The 23,977-nt window shown below is 52.5% G+C and overlaps 2 protein-coding genes across 3 annotated transcripts in view; one reads left to right on the forward strand and one right to left on the reverse strand.

Moving 5' to 3' along the window:
• Positions 1 to 8,210, reverse strand: part of SNCB (synuclein beta) — a 30,218-nt gene extending 22,008 nt beyond the window's left edge. Inside the window, exons 1-4 of one of the 2 annotated variants that reach the window (XM_067031931.1) lie at positions 7,753 to 8,052; positions 7,003 to 7,132; positions 4,139 to 4,180; positions 3,810 to 3,928 (exon numbers count right to left, since the gene is read on the reverse strand). In XM_067031931.1, coding sequence (XP_066888032.1) covers positions 3,810 to 3,928; positions 4,139 to 4,180; positions 7,003 to 7,123 — 282 coding nt within the window. In that variant the 5' untranslated portion in view covers positions 7,124 to 7,132; positions 7,753 to 8,052. Of the gene's footprint in view, positions 1 to 3,809; positions 3,929 to 4,138; positions 4,181 to 7,002; positions 7,133 to 7,752 lie in introns of both variants that reach the window. The other variant, XM_059062386.2, reaches the window with a different exon arrangement.
• An 8,084-nt stretch (positions 8,211 to 16,294) lies between these two features.
• EIF4E1B (eukaryotic translation initiation factor 4E family member 1B) lies at positions 16,295 to 22,299 on the forward strand. The gene is made up of 7 exons (XM_059062387.2): positions 16,295 to 16,312; positions 19,393 to 19,562; positions 19,865 to 19,960; positions 20,571 to 20,634; positions 21,366 to 21,479; positions 21,612 to 21,751; positions 22,111 to 22,299. Exons 1-7 carry the CDS (start codon positions 16,295 to 16,297, stop codon positions 22,223 to 22,225), a joined length of 717 nt encoding a protein of 238 aa, XP_058918370.1. The 3' UTR covers positions 22,226 to 22,299.
• Positions 22,300 to 23,977: the final 1,678 nt, after the last annotated feature.

Here is a 23,977-nt window from a genome sequence, read left to right on the forward strand (position 1 = left end):
TGTGTGGCCTGGTTTCTTCAGCTGTTGCTATTTTAAGATAAGCTGGAAGCGACAGCTCATGGTGTTGCTTGGATGTGTGAGCTAAGACTCTCCCCTCCCCACTGCATCTGCTGTCCAGACCGGTGCAGACCAGCAGGCACGCAAATAGGGGGCTGCCAGACACATGGCCATTCCCCTGTGGGTGAGCACATGTATGTGCACAAACATGGGACTGAGCTGGCTGCACACGTGGGCACTCACAGTAACCTGAGGTCCAGGCACGGCTGCACAAGGTCACGTGTGGGGGAACCTGTAGGCAAGGGGCACATCATCTCCCCCACTTCCACATGTAACCACTGTACCTCCCTACTGGACAGAGGTGAGAATCTTGGGACCCTGGAGGGCTGGCACCTCTACACTCTAGTTGCTCCGGCTCCATCCAGGCAGCTTCAGCTCCTTCACATTACCTGTCATGGGCCCTGTGGGCACATGAGTTTACACTCCTGGCCTGGCTCACTTTCCCCAGTTAAAGGTGGGTCCATCAAAGCCCAGGAGGTGGGGAAATGTTAGTTTGCCCAAAGTCACCCAGCTATGACCAGAACCAAGGAAAGAGACTATTTTTTTTTTTTTTTTTGTGGTATGCGGGCCTCTCACTGTTGTGGCCTCTCCCGTTGCGGGGCACAGGCTCCGGATGCGCAGGCTCAGCGGCCATGGCTCACGGGCCCAGCCGCTCCGCGGCACGTGGGATCTTCCCGGACCGGGGCACGAACCCGTATCCCCTGCATCGTCAGGCGGATTCTCAACCACTGCGCCACCAGGGAAGCCCCGGAAAGAGACTATTAAGAATCCCAGCTCTGCACATTATTGGGAAACAACTCAAATGTCCAACAACAGAATGGATGTGTGCTCTGTCGTCCTATCACACAGTGGTTACTGCACCTCAAGGATGGGGAACCACAGCATGGTTGACTCTCATGCTTACTGATGAATGAAAGAAGCCAGGTACAGAAGAGCATGTGCTCTAGGATAACATTTATGTGAAGCTGAAAAACACCCAGCTTACTTGTGGTGATAGAAGTCAGGAAGCAATTAGCTGTGTGGGGGGAGACAGGGCCCGGACAAAGGTGAGGAGAGTCAGGCGCCTGGGGTGCAAATGAGACCCTGGAATAAGCATCCTCCCTTAAATTTTGTGCCCCAGATACCTCACTTCTCTCACCTTAGTCTTGGCCCTGGGAGTAGGGACTGGGAGGAGATGTAAGGGAGGCTCTTCTAAGGGGCTGATGTTCTGTGTCTTGATCTGGGTGCTGGTTACTTGGGGAGAGTTGAATTTGTGAAAATTTCATGGAGCTGCATGCTTTCCGCATGAATGCTGTACTTCAATAAAAAGTTCACTTAAAAACCATCCTAGCAGGGCTTCCCTGGTGGCGCAGTGGTCGAGAATCCGCCTGCCGATGGAGGGGACGCGGGTTCGTGCCCCAGTCCGGGAAGATCCCACATACCGCGGAGCAGCTGGGCCCGTGAGCCATGGCCACTGAGCCTGCGCATCCGGAACCTGTGCTCCGCAACGGGAGAGGCCACAACAGTGAGAGGCCCGCGTACCACATACACAAAAAAAACAAAACCATCCTAGCCTGGCCATTCACTACCTCTTTGGCATTAGGTAAGTTGTTTTATCTCTGATCTCAGCTGCCTTGGGTGAGAAATGGGATGGTATCTCTGCTTTGTATGCATATGGGGAGGCTTCCATGATAACGTGTGTAAGCAGACTGGGAGGTAGAGACAGAAACTTGCACCCCCGGCTTGCATGGGTTCTCCATGGGCCCAGTGGCCCCAAAGGCCTGGCTTTGGATTGGAAGTCTATGATCTTGAGCTCCCTTGAGAGAGGAGGCTTGAAGTGCTGGAAGGCAGCCTGAGAGAAATGGTTCTGTGCAAGGCCCCCACCAAGCCTTGAGCTGAGAGCTCAGGCCCAGACCTGCCTTCTCTGCACCCCAGCTCTCAGCGCTGGGCCTGGCCCCATGTTGGCACCAAGGGACTACAGTGACATGAACCTGAGCTTATTCTCCCAACCACCTTCTCAGGGGGGGCAGTCAGGATTTGTGATCTTGGGCAAGTCATTTTACCTCTCTGAGCCTTAGTTCCTTCATCTGTAAAATGGGCTAATTGTGATGCCTTCTTTACAGGGATGTTGTGAAGATTTAATGAGTGACTCCATGTACAATATCTAGAACAGTGCCTACCCACACAAGAGATCAGTGAATGGTAGCAATCACTGGAAACATAAGGATAAGAAATGGGAAGTCACACAGCTGGTAAAATGCAGAGACAGGACTTGAACCAGAACTTCTGAGTCAGGTCCCAGCTTTCAGACAGGGGAAGGAGCCAACTGTGCAAAATGTCTGGAGTGGAGGGTGCTGTGGGGTCTCCTCAGCACGGATACCCTCATGCTGAATGCACACTGTTCTCCCAATCACGCTGAAGAAAGCCCCACCCCCACAGAGGCAGAGTCTGCACTTACACGTGGACAACACAGAGCACCCCATGGGAGGCATGTCTCTACAGACATCATATAGACCCACAGAGTGCACTGTCCTAGCACACCTATGGTGACACAAGACCTTGGGGGCGCACACAGGCTGACCATGTGATCGTGGGGCCATCATCTCTTACTGAGCACTCACTATGCCATCCAGGCTTTTTACATCAGTAGTTCTCAAAGTGTGATCCCTGGACCTGCAGGATCAATATCACCGAGGTACTTGTTAAACATGCAAATTCTCGAGCCCCACAGACCTGCTGAATCAGAAATTCTAGGGATGGGACCAACAGTCTGTATTTTAACCTGGCCTCCTGGTGATCTAATGCATACTTAAGTTTTTGAGAACCTCTGAGCTACATTATCTCTAATCTACCTAAAAGTCCTCTTGTGCTCATCTCCCATCTTAGAGGCAAAGAATCAGGCTCAGAGACATGATGGGACCTGCGCAGGGTCACACAGGAAGTAGTGGAGTTGGGATTCAGATTCAGCTCTGTGGGGCTCCAGAGCTCACAGCTCTCACCCTACAGTGTGTCCTAATGAGGTATCTGACTTCATGCACACGTGGGTAGCCGCCACCACTTGCCTGGGGTAACATGTCTGCACAAATGTGTGACACACAGTTCACCCCTCCCCATGGCCCACTTCTGCTCATGCCTGCCTCAGGGCCTTTGCATGTGCTCTTCCTACTGCCTGAAATATACTTTCCACATGGCTTGCCTCATCCCTTGGGTGTCAGCTCTAAGGTCACCTCCTCGGAGAAGCCTTCCCAACTAAAGTAGCCCCCTCACCCCTTGACTGTCTACCTCTTCACCCTTGTTGTCTTCATAGCACATACTCCTGTCTGAAACCATCTTGCTTACTGGTTAGCTTTTTACTGTATCTTCTCCCACTACAGTGTCAGCTCCATGAATATAGGAACCTATTCTGTTGTAACCCCTAGAACAATCCCTCTCTGGCATGAATACTTGTTGACTGAAAAGATGAGTGAACAATCAGTGACATATGTGGATGAGGCCAAAAGTGGTACAGATGACACTCACAATCAGGATACATGTATCCAGCCAGATCTGGGTCACAGTCACGGGGAGTGCCATGCCAGTACACAGCTTCATGCAGACTCATTCTGAGTTGCATCTAGCAGGGCCCTGCAGAATATGAGGCAAGGTGGCTTGTGCCCCAGGCTGGCTGGGGGAACAGGGAGCCTGGTGGCAGGTTTATGGGTGTGCCTGGCATGTGTGTGTGTGTGTGTGTGTGTGTGTGTGTGTGTGTGTGTTGTGTTGGAAGGATAGCTCACCTTCAGATCGGTGGGAAATTCCTCCTTCTTCACCAGGCCTGTGGCTGCTGCGATATTCCCAGCCCCAGAGAACACGGCTCCTCCCAGATGAGATGCCTGCTCCTTGGTTTTCTCAGCCACTGCGTCAGGGAGAGGGATGGGGGCCAGGGTGAAGCAGGCGTAGATGCCACCCTCCTCCATAGTGTCCCAGGGCCTGCCTTCCCATGGAGCACACCCCCAGGAAGGCTTGGGGGTGCCCTCTTCCACCACCCCTCCCCCCCAGTCTCTGGGTGCCAGCCAGATCCCAGGCCAGGGTGAGGACACAGGGCTGAGCAGGGCTGGGCTGGTACCTGAGGCCACTCCTTGTACAACCCCCTCTCGGGTCTTGCTTCCTATGGGGACAAAAAGGAGCACACGTAAGGGCTCTGAGCCAAGGGAACAGACTCCAGCAAGCACAGCGGTTACAGAGTGGGCAGAGGGGCCCAGTCAGCAGTGGGCATTCTGGCCCTTCACTGCCTCCTTGGCCTCCCAAATCCCACAAGTGCCCCCATGCCTACATCCTCAGGACTTCCAGTTCTCCCCACTCTCTGTCCCCTACCACCCCACCTGATATGATACCCACACCTCTGGTGGATGTTGCCTGAGCGCCAGCACTGGGAAAGCACTCTACCTGCGCCGGTTCATTTAATCCTCTGCCCAGGATGGGAGCAGATGGGGGTGGAAGGGTGGTGGAACTGGGGGCGGGACAAAAAGACTCTGTATTTGGAAAGGTTCCCTGGTGCCCCTGATGCATAACTGCCCACATCCTACCCGAGGACACTCACATCCCAACATTCCCTGCTCCATTTCTTCTAAAGACTCTCTCCTAACTAGAGTGCAAATCCCTCCTTCTGGCCGAAGTTGGGAGAGTCTTAGATGCAGAATGGGTGTATAAGGGTGACGTGAAGATGGTGACTGACACCCATGTCATTGGCTGGGTCTTTCCAGGAGGGTAGCGACTGGGAAAGGCAAGAGACCCTAACCTGAGGTGGTTGGGGGTGGATGCCCTCAGGGGAGTGAGCTGTCTCCCATCTTGAGGATATGGCAACCTGGACAACAACTGACAGAGCCAGAAACGGGTGTCTGGGCCAGCTGAGGCCGGCAGGAGGAGGGTGTAAGAAGACAGGATTCTCAGGGCTAAGTCCAGCTAGACCCAGAGACTGGCAGGGGTCAGGGATTGTGCATGCACATCCATTTATTCCTCCCACAAATGCTTGTTGGCATCTGCTGATTCAGGTTCCAGGCCAATGGCTCACTGTCAGATGGGGGAGAGAGAAGAGCAGAGTTGGTGCCCTGGACCTCAAGCAGTGGAGAGAGAACTTCCAGCCTCCAGGGGGTACGTGATGGGGGAGGGGGCACTGCCTGGGTCTTGACAAATGGGGAGCAGGTGGATATGCAGAAAAGAGACTGAGGAGGGTGTTCCAGGCACAGGGAACCATGTGGGCAAGGCATAGAGAGGTGTGTTTTCAGGGCCTGCATGGAGCACATCGACGGGGTCTGTGTGCTCAAAGCAATGGAAACTGAGGCAGAGCCACAAAGCACGTTGAATGCTAGGCTACAGGGAGCTGAGGCTTTGATGAGTAAGAACTGGGGGCCATCAGGAGTTCCTGGTCAGGGGGAGGAGCAGGAGGTGCCCATCTAAGGGGAAAGGGGGGGGCGAGTCTGTTAGCAAGGAGACAGTGTCAGGGGTGCCAGGGGTCCACAGGAGTGAAAGGGCTGAGGGAGAAGGGAGGAGGGAGAGGGAGGCCAGAGCTGGGGTCCAGCAGGTGTAGGCTCAAGCCTTCTCCCAGGCTCCATCACCTCTGCCCTAGCTCCAACCACCCTCATCTGGCGACTATGTTACCTCCCAGTGGGCCTCCCTGCAATTTGTTCTGTCCCCAGAGACCTGAGGGACCTTTCCACACTGAAGTCAGATCCTGTTGGTCCCTGGCTTACAGTCTGTCATGGCAATTATAATAATGCTTTGCCCGGGCCTGCAGGGGCCACTCATGAACTGGCTCTTGCCCACCTTTCTGACTCATTTCCTACCACTGCTTTCTGCCCTCTACTCTCGAACCCAGTGTCCTTCAGCCCATTCCAGGGCCTTTGCACCTGCTTTTCTGCACCCCCTTCCCAACCTCCTTATTCTTCGGGCTCAGCTCAGATGCTACCCTCTTTGTTTACCCTACCAGAGTGGCCCCCCACCCCAGCCACTGGATGTCAAACCCCGCTACTGGAATACTTGGCATCACTATCAGGAGAGCCAGCACCTACCAGCACATAGTAGGTGGTCAATAAGTATTTTTCGAATTATCATAACTCCAAGTCTGCCACAACCCTGGGCAAGTTAACCAGCCCTCTACAGCCTGAATAGGAGATAATTCTACAGACCGCACAAAAGTTAAGCCCTGAATCAGCAGACAGAATTCAATCAGTTTCTTGCCTCCCTTTATGCAAATGATCCTGCAGCCTCCCTCTTTTTTCCCCACTTAGGGAGAGACATTTTAACCACTTGGCCTTTCTCCTGATGACAGCTGGCAGCTGCAAGGAGGGTGCACCCAGAGGAGAGATGCCAGTGGTGGAACCGCTCGGAGGAGGGAGACCCAGAGAGCGACTCAGAGGTGGAAGTAGCTGGAGAAGGGGGCTGGGAGGGAGCCCCAACAATACAGGGGGAGCACAGCAAGGGGAGGGGGCATTTTGGAGTCCATAAAGCTTGGCTCAAACTCCAGCTTCGGGTTTTATCAGCTGTGACCTTGACCAAGATAGTTAAACCTCTGGGAAGCCCCAGTTTCCCTGCTCTGTGGATGGGCAGGGAGCATTAAATGAGGTAATAGGTGTTATGGATGTATTTCACAGGGTACTTGGCAGAGAGTAAGGGCTTAGCACCAGGTAACTATTAATAATGGGAAGAATAAGGAAAAGAAGGCTGTCTCCTTTGATCCCCGCATTGGTCCCTGGACTTCCAGCTGAACCCCACCCTCACCAACCTTTCCCCCATTCCCCCTCCGGTCGGTCTCATCACTGGCCCAGGTTCCATCGCTGGCTATGCCTTCAGTGACCCCTGCTGACCCGGCCCCATCTGCTGACTCATATTCTCCTGCCCAGACCCCCCACTCCCTCCTTCTAAGGACCTCGGCTCCACTCCCTCGGAGGACACCCAAACCCCTGCACCCCGGAAGCCCCGCCCCTCGCCCACCGACGTAGAGGACACCCTCCTTGGTCTTCTCCGCAGCCTCGGTGACCCCCTGCTTGGTTTTCTCCGCGGCGGCCACGACACCCTCCTTGGCCATGGACAGGCCCTTCATGAACACGTCCATCCTGGCGGCCTGAGGAGGGCGAACACACGGGCACGGATGTGCTGGCCCCGCATTCTCACCCCAGCCCTTCCGGAGGGACGCTGGTGTCCCCTCCCATCCCTCCTGATACCGAAGGCGATCTTCCGGCCCGGACCCCCCTCTCGCCTTACCCCCTCCCCAGCGCTAGGCCACAGGGCCGCAGCGAGTCCTAGCGTCCTTGAAACCGGGGACGAAGGAGAGGCCACCGCCTCGGTTATCCGGGGCCCTGCAACCTGCAGCCCCGCGGAACCGGAGTTCTGGGCAAGGCGCGAAGCCCCGGGGCCTGTCTGTACACACACGACAGAGTCACACGGCCATGCACACAAACACACTCCATGGACACTCTCACGTGCACACACAGGACATTCAGGCGTTCAAACGCGCACGGACACTCTGACACACACGGGGCACACGGCCGCGGACGCACGTCCGCACGGCCACCCAGGCAGTTGCAGACACCGAGCAACAGAGACACATATCCCGGGGCGCACACTGACACGCACCCACCGGCGTCCTCTTTCCGTTCTCCAGCCCCTTCCCCATCCCATCCAGTTCCCTCTCCTTTCCCAGCCCTTTCCTCAGCCCGGGCGCCCGGAGCGCGGCCGCCTCACCTGGATGCGGGTTCCGGGCTGGGGATGGAGCTGCGGCTGCGGCTCCGGCTGCAGCAGCGGCAGGCGGATGCAGGGGCTCGGCTAGGATGGGCTGGGATGGGCTCGGGGCCGATGGGGGATCGGGCCGTGGCCAGGCGCTCAGTTTGGTCTGCAGCAGGCGGGGCCTGAGCCCTGAGCCGGGGCGCAGTAGTGCCCTGGCCTTGGGTGCGTCGCCAGCCACCGCTCGCTCCTAGCGCCCTGCTTGCTCGCGCGCTTCTGCTCTGGCTGGGGCGCTGCGGCAGCTCTGAGCTCAGCGCCCCCACTGGCGGCCGCGCCACCCCTCGGCCTGACTGACAGGGAGCGGGGAGGGTGACATCTCCGCGGAGCCCGCTAGCCTCACGGGGCGGGCCCGGGACACGCCGCTGGGGACCCCGGAGCGTCGTCAGACTCAAGTCCTGCCCCCAAGAATCTAGTCTGGTGAGGGAGAAAATGCGGCGTGCTGAGAGTAGGGACGTGCCGTTGGTTTTAGAGTTCAGACCTGTGTGGATCTCAGCTGTGGTTTTATTAACTGTGGGACCTTGGGCTACTGAGCTCTCCTTTCTGAATGTCAGTTTCCTCTTCTGTAAAATACGGATGGTTCATTCAGTGAACGATTATTGAGCGCTTAGGTGCCAGGCAGGTTTGAGGCTGGAGACAGCTGAAAAGGAAAACAAGGTCCCTTGCTCTTCGGGAGTTTACAGTGGTGAGTTTCTGTGTGTGCAGAGATGGGTCACAGGACAGAAAATAAACGTCAACACTTAAACCAAACAAGGTTATTTCAGCTTCTGAGAAGTGTCATGAAGATGATGAAATGGAGATGAACCAGAGTTACTAGAGGAGGGGCACTTGAGACCAGCTGGTCAGGGGAGACCTTTGTGAGAAGGTGAATGGGAGCAGAGACCCCAGAGAGGCGCCAAGGCCTGGATGCTTGAGGGCAAGAGCCATAGAGAGGGAACTGCAAGTGCAAAGGCCCTGAGGCAGGACTGTGCTTGGGAACAGATAAAAGACTGAAGAACCAGGAGGGAGGGAGAAGGAGGTGGACATGATCCTTTTTAGTGTGGTTATGGTCTGCATTGTCAAAATGGCCATAGAGTGCCAAGCACACATAGGTCCTTAGTTGGTATATGACAGAATTATGCCCCCAAAGCTGTGAGATCCCAGAGGAAGGGGACTCTGACAGCTCAAGGGAGTCATGGAAGGCTGTACAGAGGAGGTGACATCAGAGCTGGGTCTTGTGGGATTTCATCTGGCAGACAAGGGAGGAAGGGAATATTAGGCTGTGGACATAGCATGGGCAAAGGCACTGTGGTTGAAAATGCAGGGTGTGTGAGAGGACAATCAGGAACCAGACTATGCAGGGCCTGGAAAAAAAAAATGTTCCCAGATTGCTAGTAGAGCTGCAAATTGTCACATGCTTTTTGGATGGTGATTTGGAAACATTTATCAAAGACATAAATGCATGCTCCTTTGGAACCAACAGTTCCTCTTCCAGGAATTCATCCCTTGGATCTCTACTCATGCAAGCACACAAAGACATTTGTGCAAGGATGTTCACTGCAGCCTGGTTTACTGTAGCAAAAAACTGAAAATAATCTAAATGTCCCTCTGTAGAGGACTGGCTAGTTAATTGTGATTCATCCACTCTGTGCGACTCTGTACTGCCATTAGAAAGGATGGGCTAGACCCATGTGTACTGATATGGGAGTGTGACAAGACACGATGTGAGGTGAGAGAAGCAAGGTGCCAAATTGTAATATGTGGAGCTAGGCAATTTTTTTTAAAAATTATTTTATTGAAGTATAGTTGACTTACAATGTGTTCATTTCTTTTGCACAGCAAAGTGATTCAGTTATACATATATATATACACACACATTCTTCTTCATATTCTTTTTCATTATGGTTTATCACAGGATATTGAATATAGTTCCCTGTGCTATACAGTAGGATCTTTTTGTTTATCAATTCTATATATAATAGTTTGCATCTGCTAATCCCAAACTCCCAATCCATCCCTCCCTCACCCCCTGCCCCCTTGGCAACCACAAGTCTGTTCTCTATGTCTGTGAGTCTGTTTCTTTTTCATAGATAAGTTCATTTGTGTTATATTTTAGATTCCACATGTAAGTGATATCATATGGTATTTGTCTTTCTCTTTCTGACTTTACTTCGTATGATAATCTCCTGGTCCATCCATGTTGCTGCAACAGCACTATTTCACTCTTTTTTATGGCTGAGTAATATTCCACTGTATACATGTACTACATCTTCTTTGTCCATTCATCTGTCAATGGACATTTAGGTTGTTTCCATGTCTTGGCTATTGTAAATAGTGCTGCTATGAACATTGGGGTGCGTGTATCTTTTCGAATTATAGTTTTCTCCCACTATATGCCTAGGAATGGGATTGTAGGATCATATGACAACTCTATTTTTAGTTTTTTGAGGAACCTCCATACTGTTTTCCATAGTGGCTGCACCAATTTACATTCCCACTGACAGTGTAGCAGGGTTCCCTTTTCTTGTGGAGCTAGTCAATTTTGATACAAGGAAAATACATACACTCACACAGTTATATACAGACACCTTATATATAAATATAGACATCTGGATATACAAAGAACACACCTGCAAGGACTTCCAAAACACTGTTAACAGTAGTTGCCCCTGGCAAATGGGATTGAGAGAACTCAGGGAGAGAACCTTGTACATTTCATCACCTTCCTTCTTGTGCTGTTTGATTACTTTACCTTGAATAGTATTTTACTAAAGCTAGCATGGGGGACAACATGGCCTCTCATCATTGAAACTGCCTCCTTCCTATGTCTGGGGGATCACGCACCTTATGAGGCAGAGCCCATCTCCCCACTCCAAGAGCTGACGATGCTTTCCCAGCTTTCCTTGCTGCCAGGACATGTGACCTCAGCCCCAGACTTGGAACCTGAGCCTAGTGCCAGGAAGAAGCAGGGAAGGAAGAGCGTCTGCTCTGGTGAAGACAGGTGGTGGTGACGGTGGTGGCAGTTCCTGCCAGGGACCAGGGGCAGCACTGCTTCTGGGAGCACTAAGCACCAACAGGGCAAGCTGTACTGTCTGTACTCAGCTGTAGCATCTGGGGAGTCTTCCTGGGACTGCTTGACAATGTGATTTGGCCATCATTCCAGGCTGCATGGTCTCCAAGGGGACTCTGGCTTTCCAGGAGAGTTTCTGAGTTGCCCATGATTGGATAATAAACTCCTTGTCTGTTTAAATAAGCCAGAAGTGATGTTTGTGACTCTTGACTAAGATCCCCTGAATGTCAGATGAGGAAGGACCAAGCAGTAGGGAGGAGAGAGGAGGAAGAGAGAAAGAAGACCATAGGAAGGGTGTCTGTACTCCCTATTTTAGGAATTGGAAGTCACTGAAGGATTTTAAGTACAAGAGAGACCTAAATGGGACTTGCATTTTATGGGGCCCAAATGGAGGTGGGTTGGAGGGGGACACTGCTAGAATCAGCAAGAGCAGAGGAGGCTGGGGCAGAATCCACTGGAGGAATTATGAAGCCTGAACCAGGGGAGCCTCGGTGAGGCTGGAACAGGACTGGAGGGGAGACTTGAGCATCACTAAGGACATAACTTATTAGATGTTGGGGAAGAGGGAGAGAGACGAGTCCAGGAAGATTGCCAGGTTTCTGGCTTGGACAATGGGGTGAGTGATGCTGCTGCAAAATGAAATAGGCATTGAGGGGGTGGGGCAGCTTTGGGGGGTGATGGTGAGTTTGTCTGGGACACACTGAGTAAGCAGTGCCTGACAGACTAGCTGGACGAGGAGTCCAGCTGAGAGTTGGATAGCTGAGCCCGGAGCTCAGGAAGTCACTCCCGGCTGGCTTCAGGTATCGATTTGGGACATGGTATAGTGGGAAATCTTTAATACATGGCTTTCCAAGCAGGGAAGCACCTTGATTTGTAGAGTTTGCCCATACCCGTGGTGTAAATTCTCCTGCTGTGGTTGATTTCAAGCTGTCACTGTGATGTCTCTGAGCATTTCCACCATTCAGATAAAATAGATAAAAAATAATCTTAGGGGCTTCCCTGGTGGCACAGTGGTTGAGAGTCCACCTGCCGATGCAGGGGACACGGGTTCGTGTCCCGGTCCGGGAAGATCCCACAAGCCGCGGAGTGGTAGGCCCGTGAGCCATGGCCACTGGGCTTGCGTGTCCGGAGCCTGTGCTCCTCAACGGGAGAGGCCACAACAGTGAGAATCTTAAAAGCATAGATAATACTAAAATAACTAGGAAGTTATGTTTTGAGTGTTTATTATCTTTGTTTTGAACGTATTTATATAATCATAAATTTATATAACTTAATTTTTAATAATGACCTTAACACTTGGCTCACAAAATTCCTGAAACTTTGTTCTCAGGAGCTGGTCCAAGCCAGCCCAGTACACCATTGGATTTGTAGTCATTTGCATAAACGTGGTGGCTGGAGGATGCAATTGCCCAGGGGAACAGGGAGAGTGAAAAGAATGGAGGGGCCAGAATAGAATCCTGATTTACTGCAAACTTCCTGAGTTGCCAGAGGCAGAGGAGCCCAGGGAAAGGCTAAGAAGGAGCAGCACAGAGAGGAGGAGAAACTGGAGAGAGCGGTGACAGGGAAACCAAGGGATTGGAGGACAAAATGTTACAGGGAAGCCAAAGCAATGAGTAGTAAAGAATCCTCGGATGGTCAGCAAGCAGGCTGTGGGGGAGTTTAACAGCAGTAATAGGAGGTGCTGGGAGTCCACGAGGGAAGAGGTACCTAGGGAAAGCCTCCAGGAGAAAGTGACATTCAAGCTGGGTTTTGAAAGATGAGAAAGACCTTACAAGTGGTGGTGAGCTTTCCCAGCAGATGATCCAGCAGGTGGAAAAGTACAGAGTGTAGAGGGAACAGAAAACAGGTTGAAATCGGAATCAGGTGAGAAGTTCATTTGGCTGCTAATCAGAAGCTTAGGCAAAGCAGGTGTTTATTCTTTCACTTAAAGAAGTTGTGTTACTGCAGTAGGCAGTCCATAGTTGGTGTGATGACTTCACAGTCATCAGGGACCCAGAATCCTACCTTCCTGTTCTACCATTCTTAGTACCTGGATTCCACCTTCAAGGCCCCTTCAATGCCCAAGATGGCTGCTACAGTTCCAGCCATCATGTCTATGTAGAAAGCAGGAGGAAGGGAAGTAGGGTAAAAAGAGTACCTGCCAGTTTTCTGTCTCTTTCTTAAGGAGTTTTCCCAGAAGACAACAATTTCTGCCTACTTCTCATTGGCTACACCTAGCTGCAGGGAGGCTGGAAAACTCTGGTCATCTTGCTGGGCTTATGACTTCCTAGAATCAAAGTATGAGAAGGGGAGAATGGTTACTGGTGAGCCACTAGCAGCTCTGTCCCCCCCCTCCCAAAGTTTTGCCCCCAACTTATTATTTTTAAAAACTTCAAACATAGAGAAAAGTTGCAAACATAATACAATGAACAAAACCTTCAGAAAACTTGCAATACTAGCACAATGAATACCCAAATATCCTCAGCTAGATTCCCCAGTTGTTAACATTTGCTACATCTTTGTTTCTCTCTCTGCATATGTGCTGTCTCCAGAAGAAGGTGGCATGGTTACTGGGCCACTGCTTTCTAGCACAATGGATTCTTTACCCCATGTCACATGGCCAGCCCCCATTTAGGGCATAGGATGGCAGAGCGCAGGCCCCTGGGTCTCTTTCTGGCCAGGCCCTAAACCTGTGAGTTCTCGGGGCCCTCTCTGTTTCTGTTCTCTCTCCCCACTGGAAAATTGGCCGCTCCACTCCTCTCTTTTCTCTCCCCTTCTTAAGAGTATACCAAGGAGCACAGCTATTGAAGTTTCTGGAGAGGAAAGGCTGGGACAGTGTGGAGAAGGGGTTGGGAGAAGATCCCAGCTGGAGCAGCAGGTGCTCTCTTAAGAGAATCCCAGGGATCCTAGCTTTGCCTGGGTTCTGCAAAAATCCAGAAGTGTCTTTATAACTCTGAGTGTGGTGCCTGACAGTGTGATTGAACATTTACCAACATTACTGCTGTCCAGGCCTCAGGATGGGGAGGAAGACAGGTAGGTGGGATTGGGGTGCTTAGAACAGAGCGGGGTGGGTGGGTGATACTGATTGAACACCTGCGTGCCAGGCACTACATCATTAAGCCCTAAAATCAATCCCTTAAAGCTGGCACTTTCATTCCCACTTTACTGATGAAAGAACTGACACCCAGAGAGGGAAAATCATGTAACTGGTCATTGGCCTCTATTCTTTTCAGTCGGTTTTTCCTGAGTGCCTACTGTGTTCCAGAGACTGTTCTATGTACTGGAGATTCAGCAGAAAAGAAGATGCATGAAGCCCTTGCTCTTCTAGAACTTACTATTCTAGAAGGAGGCAGCAGACAATTAACAAATGAACTAGTGACCAAATAAAATGCCTTAGATTGTGTCCCTTTTGTCAAAATCAGTGACATTCACCTCGCTAAATCTAATGGTCAATTCTCCCTCGTGACTCTGACTTCTGGGTACTTGCTCTGAGCCAGGCCCTGCTCCAGGAACTGGAGAACAGAGTCGCGAGTAAAAGAGGCCCTGGGGACCTTATATTCTAGTACCAGAAAACAGATGATGAGTAAAATAAATAAGTAAAATATAGAGTGAGTCAGGAGGTGATAAGTGCTTGGAGGGAAAGCGAAGAACAGGAAGAGCATGGGGGTGCTGGGGTGAGGCTGAGGGCTTGACCAGTTAAATGCAATGGGCAGGGAAGGCCTGGCTTGAGGTAGGAACTGAGGGAGCGGCCAGTGTAAAGTCCTCAGGCAGGCGTGGGCCTGGCACGTTTGAAGACCTGCAAGGTGGCCAGTGTGATGGAGTGAGTGAGGTGGGGAGAGTAGTGGGGAGGGAAGGCTGAGAGCTGGTGGGACCTTACAGACCCTTGTAGTGTGAGCTCAGGAGTGATGTGATCTAACTTTCCCTTTTAAAGATTGCTGTGTAGGGCGTAGATTGTTCTTGGGCCAGGGTGGAAGCTGGGACCGGTTTGGATGCCATCACCATAGTACAGGGAAGATGACAGTCCGCTTGGGCTAGGGTGGTGGCAATGGAGATGGAGAGAAGCGGCTGGATCCTGGATATTTTGAAGGTAGAGCTGAAGATGGGTTACAAGAGAGGAGTCAGGACCAGTCCAGAATTTTTGGCTGAGCAGGTAGAAGGATGGAGAAGATTGTGGGAGGAGCTGGTCTGGGGACAGGGGAAAGTCAGGAATTCAGCTTTGGATGCAATAAGCCTGAGCCAGATGCACATTAGATACCCAGGGGGAGCTGTGGGCAGGCAGCTGGATGTGCTCTTTGGGATTTCAGATTGGGGCCACAGGTGTACCGTATTTGTGGCATTCAATGCCCAAGACTGGGTGAGACCATAAAACAGCAAGTGTTGACAGATCAACACTCTGTCAACACTTAGTCCTGGGAACTTCCAAAGCAAAGAGGAGGAACCATCAATTTTGTTCACATCTTTACCCCCCATTGCCTAAAACAGTGCCTGGCACAAAGTAACTGCTAGGTCAGTATTTTTTGAATGAATGAATGAATGAATGAGTGGTGCTAAGTGCTAAGAAGGAAATAAAATGGATGCTGAGTTAAAGAGTATATGGGGGGGGCTTCCCTGGTGGCGCAGTGGTTGAGAGTCCGCCTGGCGATGCAGGGGACACAGGTTCGTGCCCTGGTCCGGGAAGATCCCACATGCCATGGAACAACTAAGCGCATGCGCCACAACTACTAAGCCTGTGATCTACAGCCCGCAAGTCACAATTACTGAAGCCCACGTGCCCTAAAGCCCGTGCGTGACTACTGAGCCCATGTGCCACAACTACTGAAGCTCGCACACCTAGAACCCGTGCTCCGCGACAAGAGAAGCCACCACAATGAGAAGCCTGTGCGCCACAACAAAGAGTAGCCCCCACTTGCTACAACTAGAGAAAGCCTGCACGCAGCAATGAAGACTCAATGCAGCCAAAAAAAAAAAAAAAAAGTACATGGGGGAGAGTGGTCTACTTTAGATAGAGTGGTCAGGGAAGGTCTCTTTGAGAAGGTGGCATGAGTCAAGCCCTGAAGGACAGGGAGAAGTCAGTCATATAAAGAGTTGGGGAGAAATGTCAAGTGCAAAGTCCCTGAGGCAGGAAAGAGACTGGCCTCTTGGAGGATCAGCACTGTAAGCCTGGATCATGCAGGAACTTGCAGTCCCAGAACCTAGACTTTGGATCACATCCTGGGTATCCTGGAGAGGTTTAAAGAGAGGAGTTAAGTGCTCAGACTGATTGTTTAAATAATCTCTCTGAGAGCATGTGTGTATGTATAACTGATTTAGTTTGTTGTAGAGGGAAAACTAACACACTATTGTAAAACAATTATACTCCAATAAAGATGTTAAAAAAAAAAAAAAAAATCTCTCTGAGCCACGTGGAAGATGTTTTGTAGGGAGGCAGGAGTAGCAAGGAGAGTGTTAGGAGAGAAAAGGCAGTGGCCCAGGCCAGAGATGGCGATGTTTGCTGAGGTGAGGGAGGGAGAGTAATGGGCAGATTCGAGATATTTTAGGAACAGAATGGCAGGATTGGGATTCAAGAGCCCCTGATTGTTCAACCCCACTGTGAAAATGTCCTCCACAGACAGACTTGGGAGGGCCTGGGGTAGGGACCAGAACCCCATAGGGCTGGGGGGGGTTTCCTCCTGGGGTCTCTTCATAGTCACCCAACCCCAGACTCCAGGGGCTGCCCCACGCTGGAAGACATGGAAGATGGTGGGAAGGGGTGCTGTGGCTGCTAGGATCATCCCATGCCAGGCTCTGGGCCAGGACTCTAAGGCAGCTAAAACCATGTCCAGCACTTGGAAAGGGTCCTTTCTCCCTTTTTCTCCATCAAATCTGGATTCATGATCTCTCCCCAAGCCTGGCCCTCCTCCAATGCTGCTTCTGTCCAAAATTCTTCAACATTCCTCCATTGAGAGGTGAGATTATGTCTCTGTTGTTGAATGTGGGCCCTGGGACTCAAAAAGAGTACACTGGACATAAAGCTGTGCCAGGTTTCAGGCTGAGGCCTTAAGAAACTGGCAGCTTCTGCCTCTCATCTCTTGGGACACTGGTTATGAGAACCCAGCCACCATGCTCTGAGGAAACCAAGTGGTCACATGGAGAGGCTACATAGAACTGTCCCAGCTGACACCCCAGTTGAGGATCCATCTGTCAGCCAGCAAAGACCACCCCACTGTGAGTGAGCAGATAGCCCCAGCCCCAGCCTGTAAGCCACTCCAATCGATAGGGCTTTGGAGATGGGCCATCCCTATAGAGTGCTACCCAAATTGCAGATCTGTGAGCAAAATAAATGATTATTGTAGTTTTAGGCCACTCTGTTTGGGGTGGTTTGTTATGCAGCAACAGGTAGCTGGGACTTCATGCCCACCTCTCCAGAGCCTATCCACTACCAAGCACTACTGAATCTTCCTTCTAAATACATGTTCTCTTCATCTTCTCTGCCACCCCATTTGTGACCTGTATAGCTACGTCAGCATCCAAGTAGATCTCCTCCCACTCACTCTTAATTGCACAGGGTCTGTTTCCTACACAGCAGCCAGAGAACTTGCTAGAAAGCCCATCTGATTACCCCCCCACCCAGCCCCTCTGTACCCACTTGAAGCACCCAATGGCTCTCCACTCTCCTAAGAACAAGACTCACCATCCTTGCCCCCTTTAGGCGTCAGCCACAGTGATGGTCTTTCTTCTCTTCCTCCAGTACCTCACGGGCCCTTTGCCCCAGAGCCTCTGCACGTGCTGCTTCCACTCCCCGAGATGCCCTCCTCCACCTACCTAGTTAATACTTGCTCAAACGTCACCTCTTCTGTGAACTGCCTCTGAGTCGGTGGTTCTTGAAATGGGGTCTCTGACCAGCATCATCAGGGAACTTGTTAGAAATGCCAATTCTCAGGCCCAAGCCCTGTGCTAAGGCATCAGAAATTGGGAGGCAGGGCCCAGTGGTCCGTGTTTAACAAGCCCTGCAGGTGATTCTGATCCATGCTCTTGAGAAGTGCTGCTCGAAAGCCCTCAGCGCAGGTCCTGGATTTTGTCTTCTCCCATCTGTGAATTCCTCTCCTTCAGAGGTCTGCATTTATGATGACACAGGTATTTGTGAGATTACCTGATGCCTGGCTCCCCTGATAGACCAGAGCACAGGGGACACTCATCTTCTTCTCCTCACTGCCTCCCAGGCCTAGGCCTGGCACACCCTGGAGCTTAGGGATGCAGGTTGAACAGATATTAACTGTCGGCCTCCAGGTGGTCATGGGCTCCTCTGGCTGTGGGGGAGGGGAAGGGACTGGTCCCTTAAAGAGCTAGGACCCTAAAAGTGGACAAGGGGAGGGTGAGAAACCTTAAGAAGTTTGGGGAGGGTTCAGACCCTGCAGAAAAGGCTGCTGTTCAGAAGACAGGGAAAGGGTCTCCCCAGCCAGAGCTTTCCCTCCCTCCCTCACCTCCCCAGTCCCTCCTCCACCCTGGGGTAGCCCTCAGCTGACTGCTATTGACCACTGAGCCAGGCCTTGTTCTGTGGGCTTCACGTGTTTTATATCATTGAATACCTAAGCTTCTGTGTTCTGTATCATTAACATTCCCATTTTATAGACAGGGAAACTGAGACTCAGTGAGGTTCAGGTACTTGGCTGAGGTCAGGGCAGGGAGGACTTGAACCCAGGCTGTATGACAGGTGCACTGGCCCTTGCCATCCATGCCCAGGTGGAAAACACTCAGATGGCCCAGGAGGTAGGAAGCAGGAGTGCAGTGGGCCGGCGGGCCTGTGTGGAACCTCATTTGCTCTTCCCAAAGGCAGCATCAGCTGTAGCAGATTGCGAGAAGGAGGCCCCAGTGTTGCCAGACCTCTCTAAAATTTCAAGAGCAACCACAAATGTGGATTTTTAATATCCTCCTTGTTTCTAAATAATCACATTAGAAAGAAAACCCTTAGATGCTTCCAGAGACCAGATAAATGCCTGTGTCAGATGACATTGATGGTGAAATCGAGGAGGTGAATGACAGCAGAGCCAAAAAGGAGACACCACAATGTGTGTATAAGGTCTCTGACCTGGCCCCGCCCTGCCCCACTTCCCCATGTCAGAGTCGCAGCTTCTGCCATGTCTGGGACAGTCCACTTTAAATTCAGCGCCCACCCTTGGCGGGATGCGGTTTCACTAAGGGCAGACCCCTAATACTGACCCTTACCATCGTGTCTCAGCCCCCACACAGCCAGCGCCATGTGGGTGGAGGCTAGGTCTGCCTGGTCACAGCTGTGTTCCCAGCCCCCGGGCTGCATGCAGGTGCTGACTAAATGCTTGCTGATGGAAATAACAGTGTAAGCCCTTCCCCCTCTGAACACCCCACTCCAACGCTAGCTCCTCCCAGTCCTCTGTCCTGGGTGAGCGGGGCGGGGCGATGGTGGGTTAAAGGCCGGCAGCTGGGGGCCCCCTCGGATGCTGGCTGCCCGTGGAGTCCAGGCTGTAGCATGGCTACTGCGCGCTCTGTAAGTCCACCCGCCCGCCCCCTTGGGCAGCGAAGGCCGGGGCTCACCACCCACCTTGACTTCTTTCTTTCGTCAGGCCAAAGAGGCTGAGGGTGGAATCCAAAAGTGGAAGAAAGAGAAGGAGGAGAAAGAGAAAGAGGAAGAGGAGGCAGCAGCGGGGGTGCGGGTGGGAGAGGAGGCTCTGAGGAAGGCCCAGGCCGAAGGCCCCATGGAAAGCAAGCTGGAGTTGCACCCGCTGCTGAACAGGTAGGGCAGGCCCTACTCTTGGCCTTGGACTTACTTCCTCATCTGGGAAAGGCCAAAGCTGGCCTAAGACTTGGGCTCTGGTAGCCCTTCCAGCCTTAACCCAGCTGAGATTCTGGGTTAAAGGCCCTCACTCATTCCCTGACCCTTCAAGATAACTGGTTCCAGTCACCTTGGGCGGCCTGTGCCCCAAATCCTATCGCCCTGTTTGCCCTTGGAGGAACAGGGCTTCCCTACCAACCTAGCTGCTGCTGGGGGCGGGCAGGTGGGTGCACTCTGCTTCCTCCTGGCCCACCCTCCTCCAGGTGGGCTCTGTGGTTCTTCAAGAATGACCGCAGCAGGGCCTGGCAGGACAACCTGCATCTGGTCACCAAGTTTGACACCGTGGAGGACTTCTGGGCGTGAGTGTCTGTCCCTCATGGACGAGGCTGGGGCCAGGGGGTTCTGAGCTGGGATCCTTCCCAGACCCCACCCCTCCAGGGAGCTGCTTCCTACACAGCTTTCCCAGTCTTCCCTGGGGCCTTGCAGCATCTGCTGAGGACTGGGGCTTGGTGGGTTCTGCAGGGAAGTGGCGGGGGGATTGGGCTGGGGCACATCCCCACCCCCCGAAGCCTCCTTGGGACTCGGGGAGAGAGCCTGGGCAGTGGGAGAAACAAGGAGTTGACCCTGACTCTGCTGCTCCATGCTTTGTGATCCTGGGCAAGTTCCTTCCCCTCTCTGAGCTTGTCTCAGTCACAAAGTGAGATTTAGGCTGTCTCAGTGGTGATCCAGTGAGGGCATCTGAAAGGTGCTTCACAAACCTTAGGGGTGGGTGAGAAGGTGGGATTTGAAGGTCTGGGCACGTGGGGATGGAATTCCTGGCAGGGGCCACCAGTATGAGCAAAGACTTGGAGGCTGGAAGGTGGGTGGAAAGCAGTGGGGTCTGGTAAGAGATTGAGGGGGTCTGAGACCAGTTGGAACCAGGCTCTAAAACGCCTGGACTTTCAGCCTGGGGTGGGGGCCTCTCTCCAGGATGTACAATAACATCCAGCTGGCCAGTAAGCTCTCTTCCGGCTGTGACTACGCCCTGTTCAAGGTAAGCCCTGCTTCCCCGCCCTCACCCCTCCCTGGGGCACAGGGGGCCTGATTCTTCCCAGCTTCCTCCCTCACAGGGGGTTTGGGGGTGGGGTGCCGAGGACAGCCTCCCTCAGAACCAAGTATAATTTCAGATCGGAGGACCGCTCTGCAGAAGCATGGACAGAGTGTCAGACCTGAGTTGCACCTTAAAGGACAGGGGATGGGGAAGAAGGGAGAACAAGGAAGGAGTCTAGGTTTCTGGCCTGGCTCCTTAACTAGGGAAGTGCATCAGAATTGCCCCAGGACACTCATCAATGTCCAGGCCTGTCCCTGGAGGTGCTGTGCAGTGGGGCCCTGACATCAGCGTTTAAAGATTTCCCTAGGTGACTTGTGTCCAGCTGAGCCTGGGATGTCTGCCTTTGGCCACACTGGGATTGCCCCAGATGCTTTCTTAATCACCTCCATTTGAACTCTCATATCAAGGAACTTGGTTCACTAAAGGAGATAAACACACACCCACGCAAGGCTATGTAAGGTGACAGATGTTGAGGCTTAGGGGCCCGTGGGAACTCACAGGAGGGTCTGGGGGGCTGAATGGCTGGTAGAACCTGCTTGTACAGGAGGGATGAAGGCAGAGATGTCCTGGCCTGTGGAGGCCTACAGAGGGGCTAGAGAAGGACCTGGGGAGGTGGCCAGGCCCTCACTTTCCTCTGAACAAAGGGAGGTGGTTGATCCTAGCCTGCCTCCCAGGATGGTATTGAGCCCATGTGGGAAGACAGCAGGAATAGGCGAGGTGGCCGCTGGCTGGTCAGCCTCGCCAAGCAGCAGCGCCACAGTGAGCTGGACCACCTATGGCTGGAGACGGTGAGTAGGGGGCTGGGCGGGGAGGCTTCCCAAGGGAAGGGGCTGGGCTGGTGTGTGGCGGTGGTCTCAGGGTGGTGGGGGCACACTCTGTGCCCGCCAGGAAGGCTCATCCTCCTCCTTTTTTGGCTCCAGCTGCTGTGTCTGATCGGGGAGAGCTTTGAGGAGCACAGCCGGGAGGTGTGTGGGGCCGTCATCAACATCCGAACCAAGGGGGACAAGATTGCCGTGTGGACGAGGGAGACAGAGAACCAGGAGGGCGTGCTGCGCATTGGGTGAGGGTTATCTCTGGCACAGGGTGGGGGCTGGGTCTCTTCTAAGAGAGAAGTGGAAGGTGGAAGGGGCGTGGCTTGGCCTGCAAAGGAGATCTCTGGAACTGCATGCTGTCTCTCCCTTCTTTCTTTCCCACTTGTGTAAAGGGTGTGGCATCTCAATTTCAAACTGTTTCTTAACAGACCTCTTTTCCTTTGCACTAGGCACATTTTGGGTTTCCACATGGGTAAGACAAATACAACAGGAGTTACTGTGGTTGGAACCAGGGTAGAAGCTCTGAGCAAAGGACCCAGGGTCCCACGTTATCTCCAGGACCCACTGCTGACTGCCTGTTTCCTTTCCTCTCCCACTTACCTCCCAGGCGTGTCTACAAAGAGCGCCTGGGACTCTCCACAAAGACCATCATTGGGTACCAGGCCCACGCAGACACGGCCACCAAGAGCAACTCCCTAGCCAAGAACAGATTTGTGGTGTAGGGCACACCCCGGCACCACTGCCCATTTGGCTGCCCCTGAGCCTCCCACTGCTGTGTGTGTGTGTGTGTGTGTGTGTAAAAGGGGCTGGGCTGGGGGCACATGGCATGGTTCTCACCTATTCTGGAGTGAATACGAACACTCTTTAATGTGAATTGGGGCCCAGGCCTAGGGGCAGTTCTGGTGGGGGACCCAATGTGAGGGACCAGGGCAATGGAAAGGTGGAGGAAACCCTGGGCTTGTTTCACCCTGGGGGTTGGGTTGGGTAGAGTAGGGTGAGGTGAGTTATTGGTGGGAGGAGGGCTCAACTGCAGGTGGAAAGATAACAGGAGAGAATCCGAGGATCCAGGTCTTACTCCGTGCTCCCCACCTCGGGGAAAGAGGCTAGGTGGCCTGAGGGCCAGACTCTTCCATTTTGGGTGAGGGGGCTCAAGGCACTGACACAGAGCTGGAGCTCAGGGACAGGAGTGGGGGGCTCTCTCATATGATCACTCTGCTTTAAAAACTTTTATGGATTGCCTCTCATCAGATTTGTAGCCTTGGAGCCTACCCTGTATCCCACACCTCCCCTCAGCCAGCTGTGCGTGGGTCCCTAGAGTGGCGGGGTCCGGGGGGGGGCGACTGATGAGACCCTGGCCCAGGAGAGGTGGTCAGGCCTTACTATGGTTCTGGTAGACGATGATTAACTGGAAGGTGATGAAGCTTAAGCCCCTTTCTGTTTCCTATCTAAATAAATACTTTTAAACAAAACCAGAATTATTTTTAAAGAGGACTCTAAAATTGAGTAAAATTCAGGCCCCCCCAAACCTTGATCTGCTCTAGTCCTGCCTTGAGAGGGCTCATGTGAGACCCCCTAGGTACCAAGGAGCCTGATCAGGGTGGAAGCTGGTAGTGGGGAGAGGGGTTAGACGGTTGGGGGGGGCTTTAACCGCCAAAGGGGGTTGAGCCAGGGGATACAGTATATGCCCCTGGCAAAACTGAAGGGGCAGGGAGCAGCAGGAATGGCCCTCACAAGACGCAGGTGTCATCCGGTCTCAGTTTGAACCCGTAGAGGTAGAACTGAACTTCCGGGGCTTCCCTGGTGGCACAATGGTTAAGAATCTGCCTGCCAATGCAGGGGACATGGGTTCAAGCCCTGGTCTGGGAAGATCCCACATACCGCAGAGCAGCTAAGCCCGTGAGCCACAACTACTGAGCCTGCGCTCTAGAGCTGGTGAGCCACAACTACTGAAGCCCTCTCCACAACAAGAAAAGCCAGCCCGGTGAGAAGCCCACGCACCGCAACTAGAGAAAGCCCGCACGCAGCAACGAAGACCCAACACAGCCAGAAGATAAATAAATTTTAAAAAAAAGAATTTCCATCCAGTGAGAAGCGCTTTTGTTTGAAATTTATTTTTATTGGAGTATAGTTGCTTTACAATGTTGTGTTAGTTTCTACTGTACAGCAAAGTGAGTCAGCTATATGTATACAAATATCCCTCTTTTTTGGATTTCCTTCCCATTTAGGTCACTACAGAGCACTGAGTAGAGTTTCCTGAGCTATACAGTAGGTTCTCATTAGTTACCTATTTTATACATAGTATCAAGTGTATATATGTCAATCCCAATCTCCCAATTCATCCCAGCACCCAAAAAGCGCTTCTGATTGGACTCAACTGTAATAAAACGTCCTGCACGTGTGCTAAAAACACCATCCATATAACCATCCTCCTCTCGCTCACCAGCTCAGTACTTACTCCTCTCTAGGGATGGGAA

This window comes from Kogia breviceps, chromosome 4, assembly GCF_026419965.1.
Source record: "Kogia breviceps isolate mKogBre1 chromosome 4, mKogBre1 haplotype 1, whole genome shotgun sequence".
NCBI lineage: Eukaryota > Metazoa > Chordata > Mammalia > Artiodactyla > Physeteridae > Kogia > Kogia breviceps.

Coding starts and splice junctions, on each gene's coding strand:
- EIF4E1B (XM_059062387.2), top strand. Junction 19,563..19,864: donor TTGCACCCGCTGCTGAACAG/GTAGGGCAGGCC, acceptor ACCCTCCTCCAG/GTGGGCTCTGTGGTTCTTCA. Junction 19,961..20,570: donor ACCGTGGAGGACTTCTGGGC/GTGAGTGTCTGT, acceptor GCCTCTCTCCAG/GATGTACAATAACATCCAGC.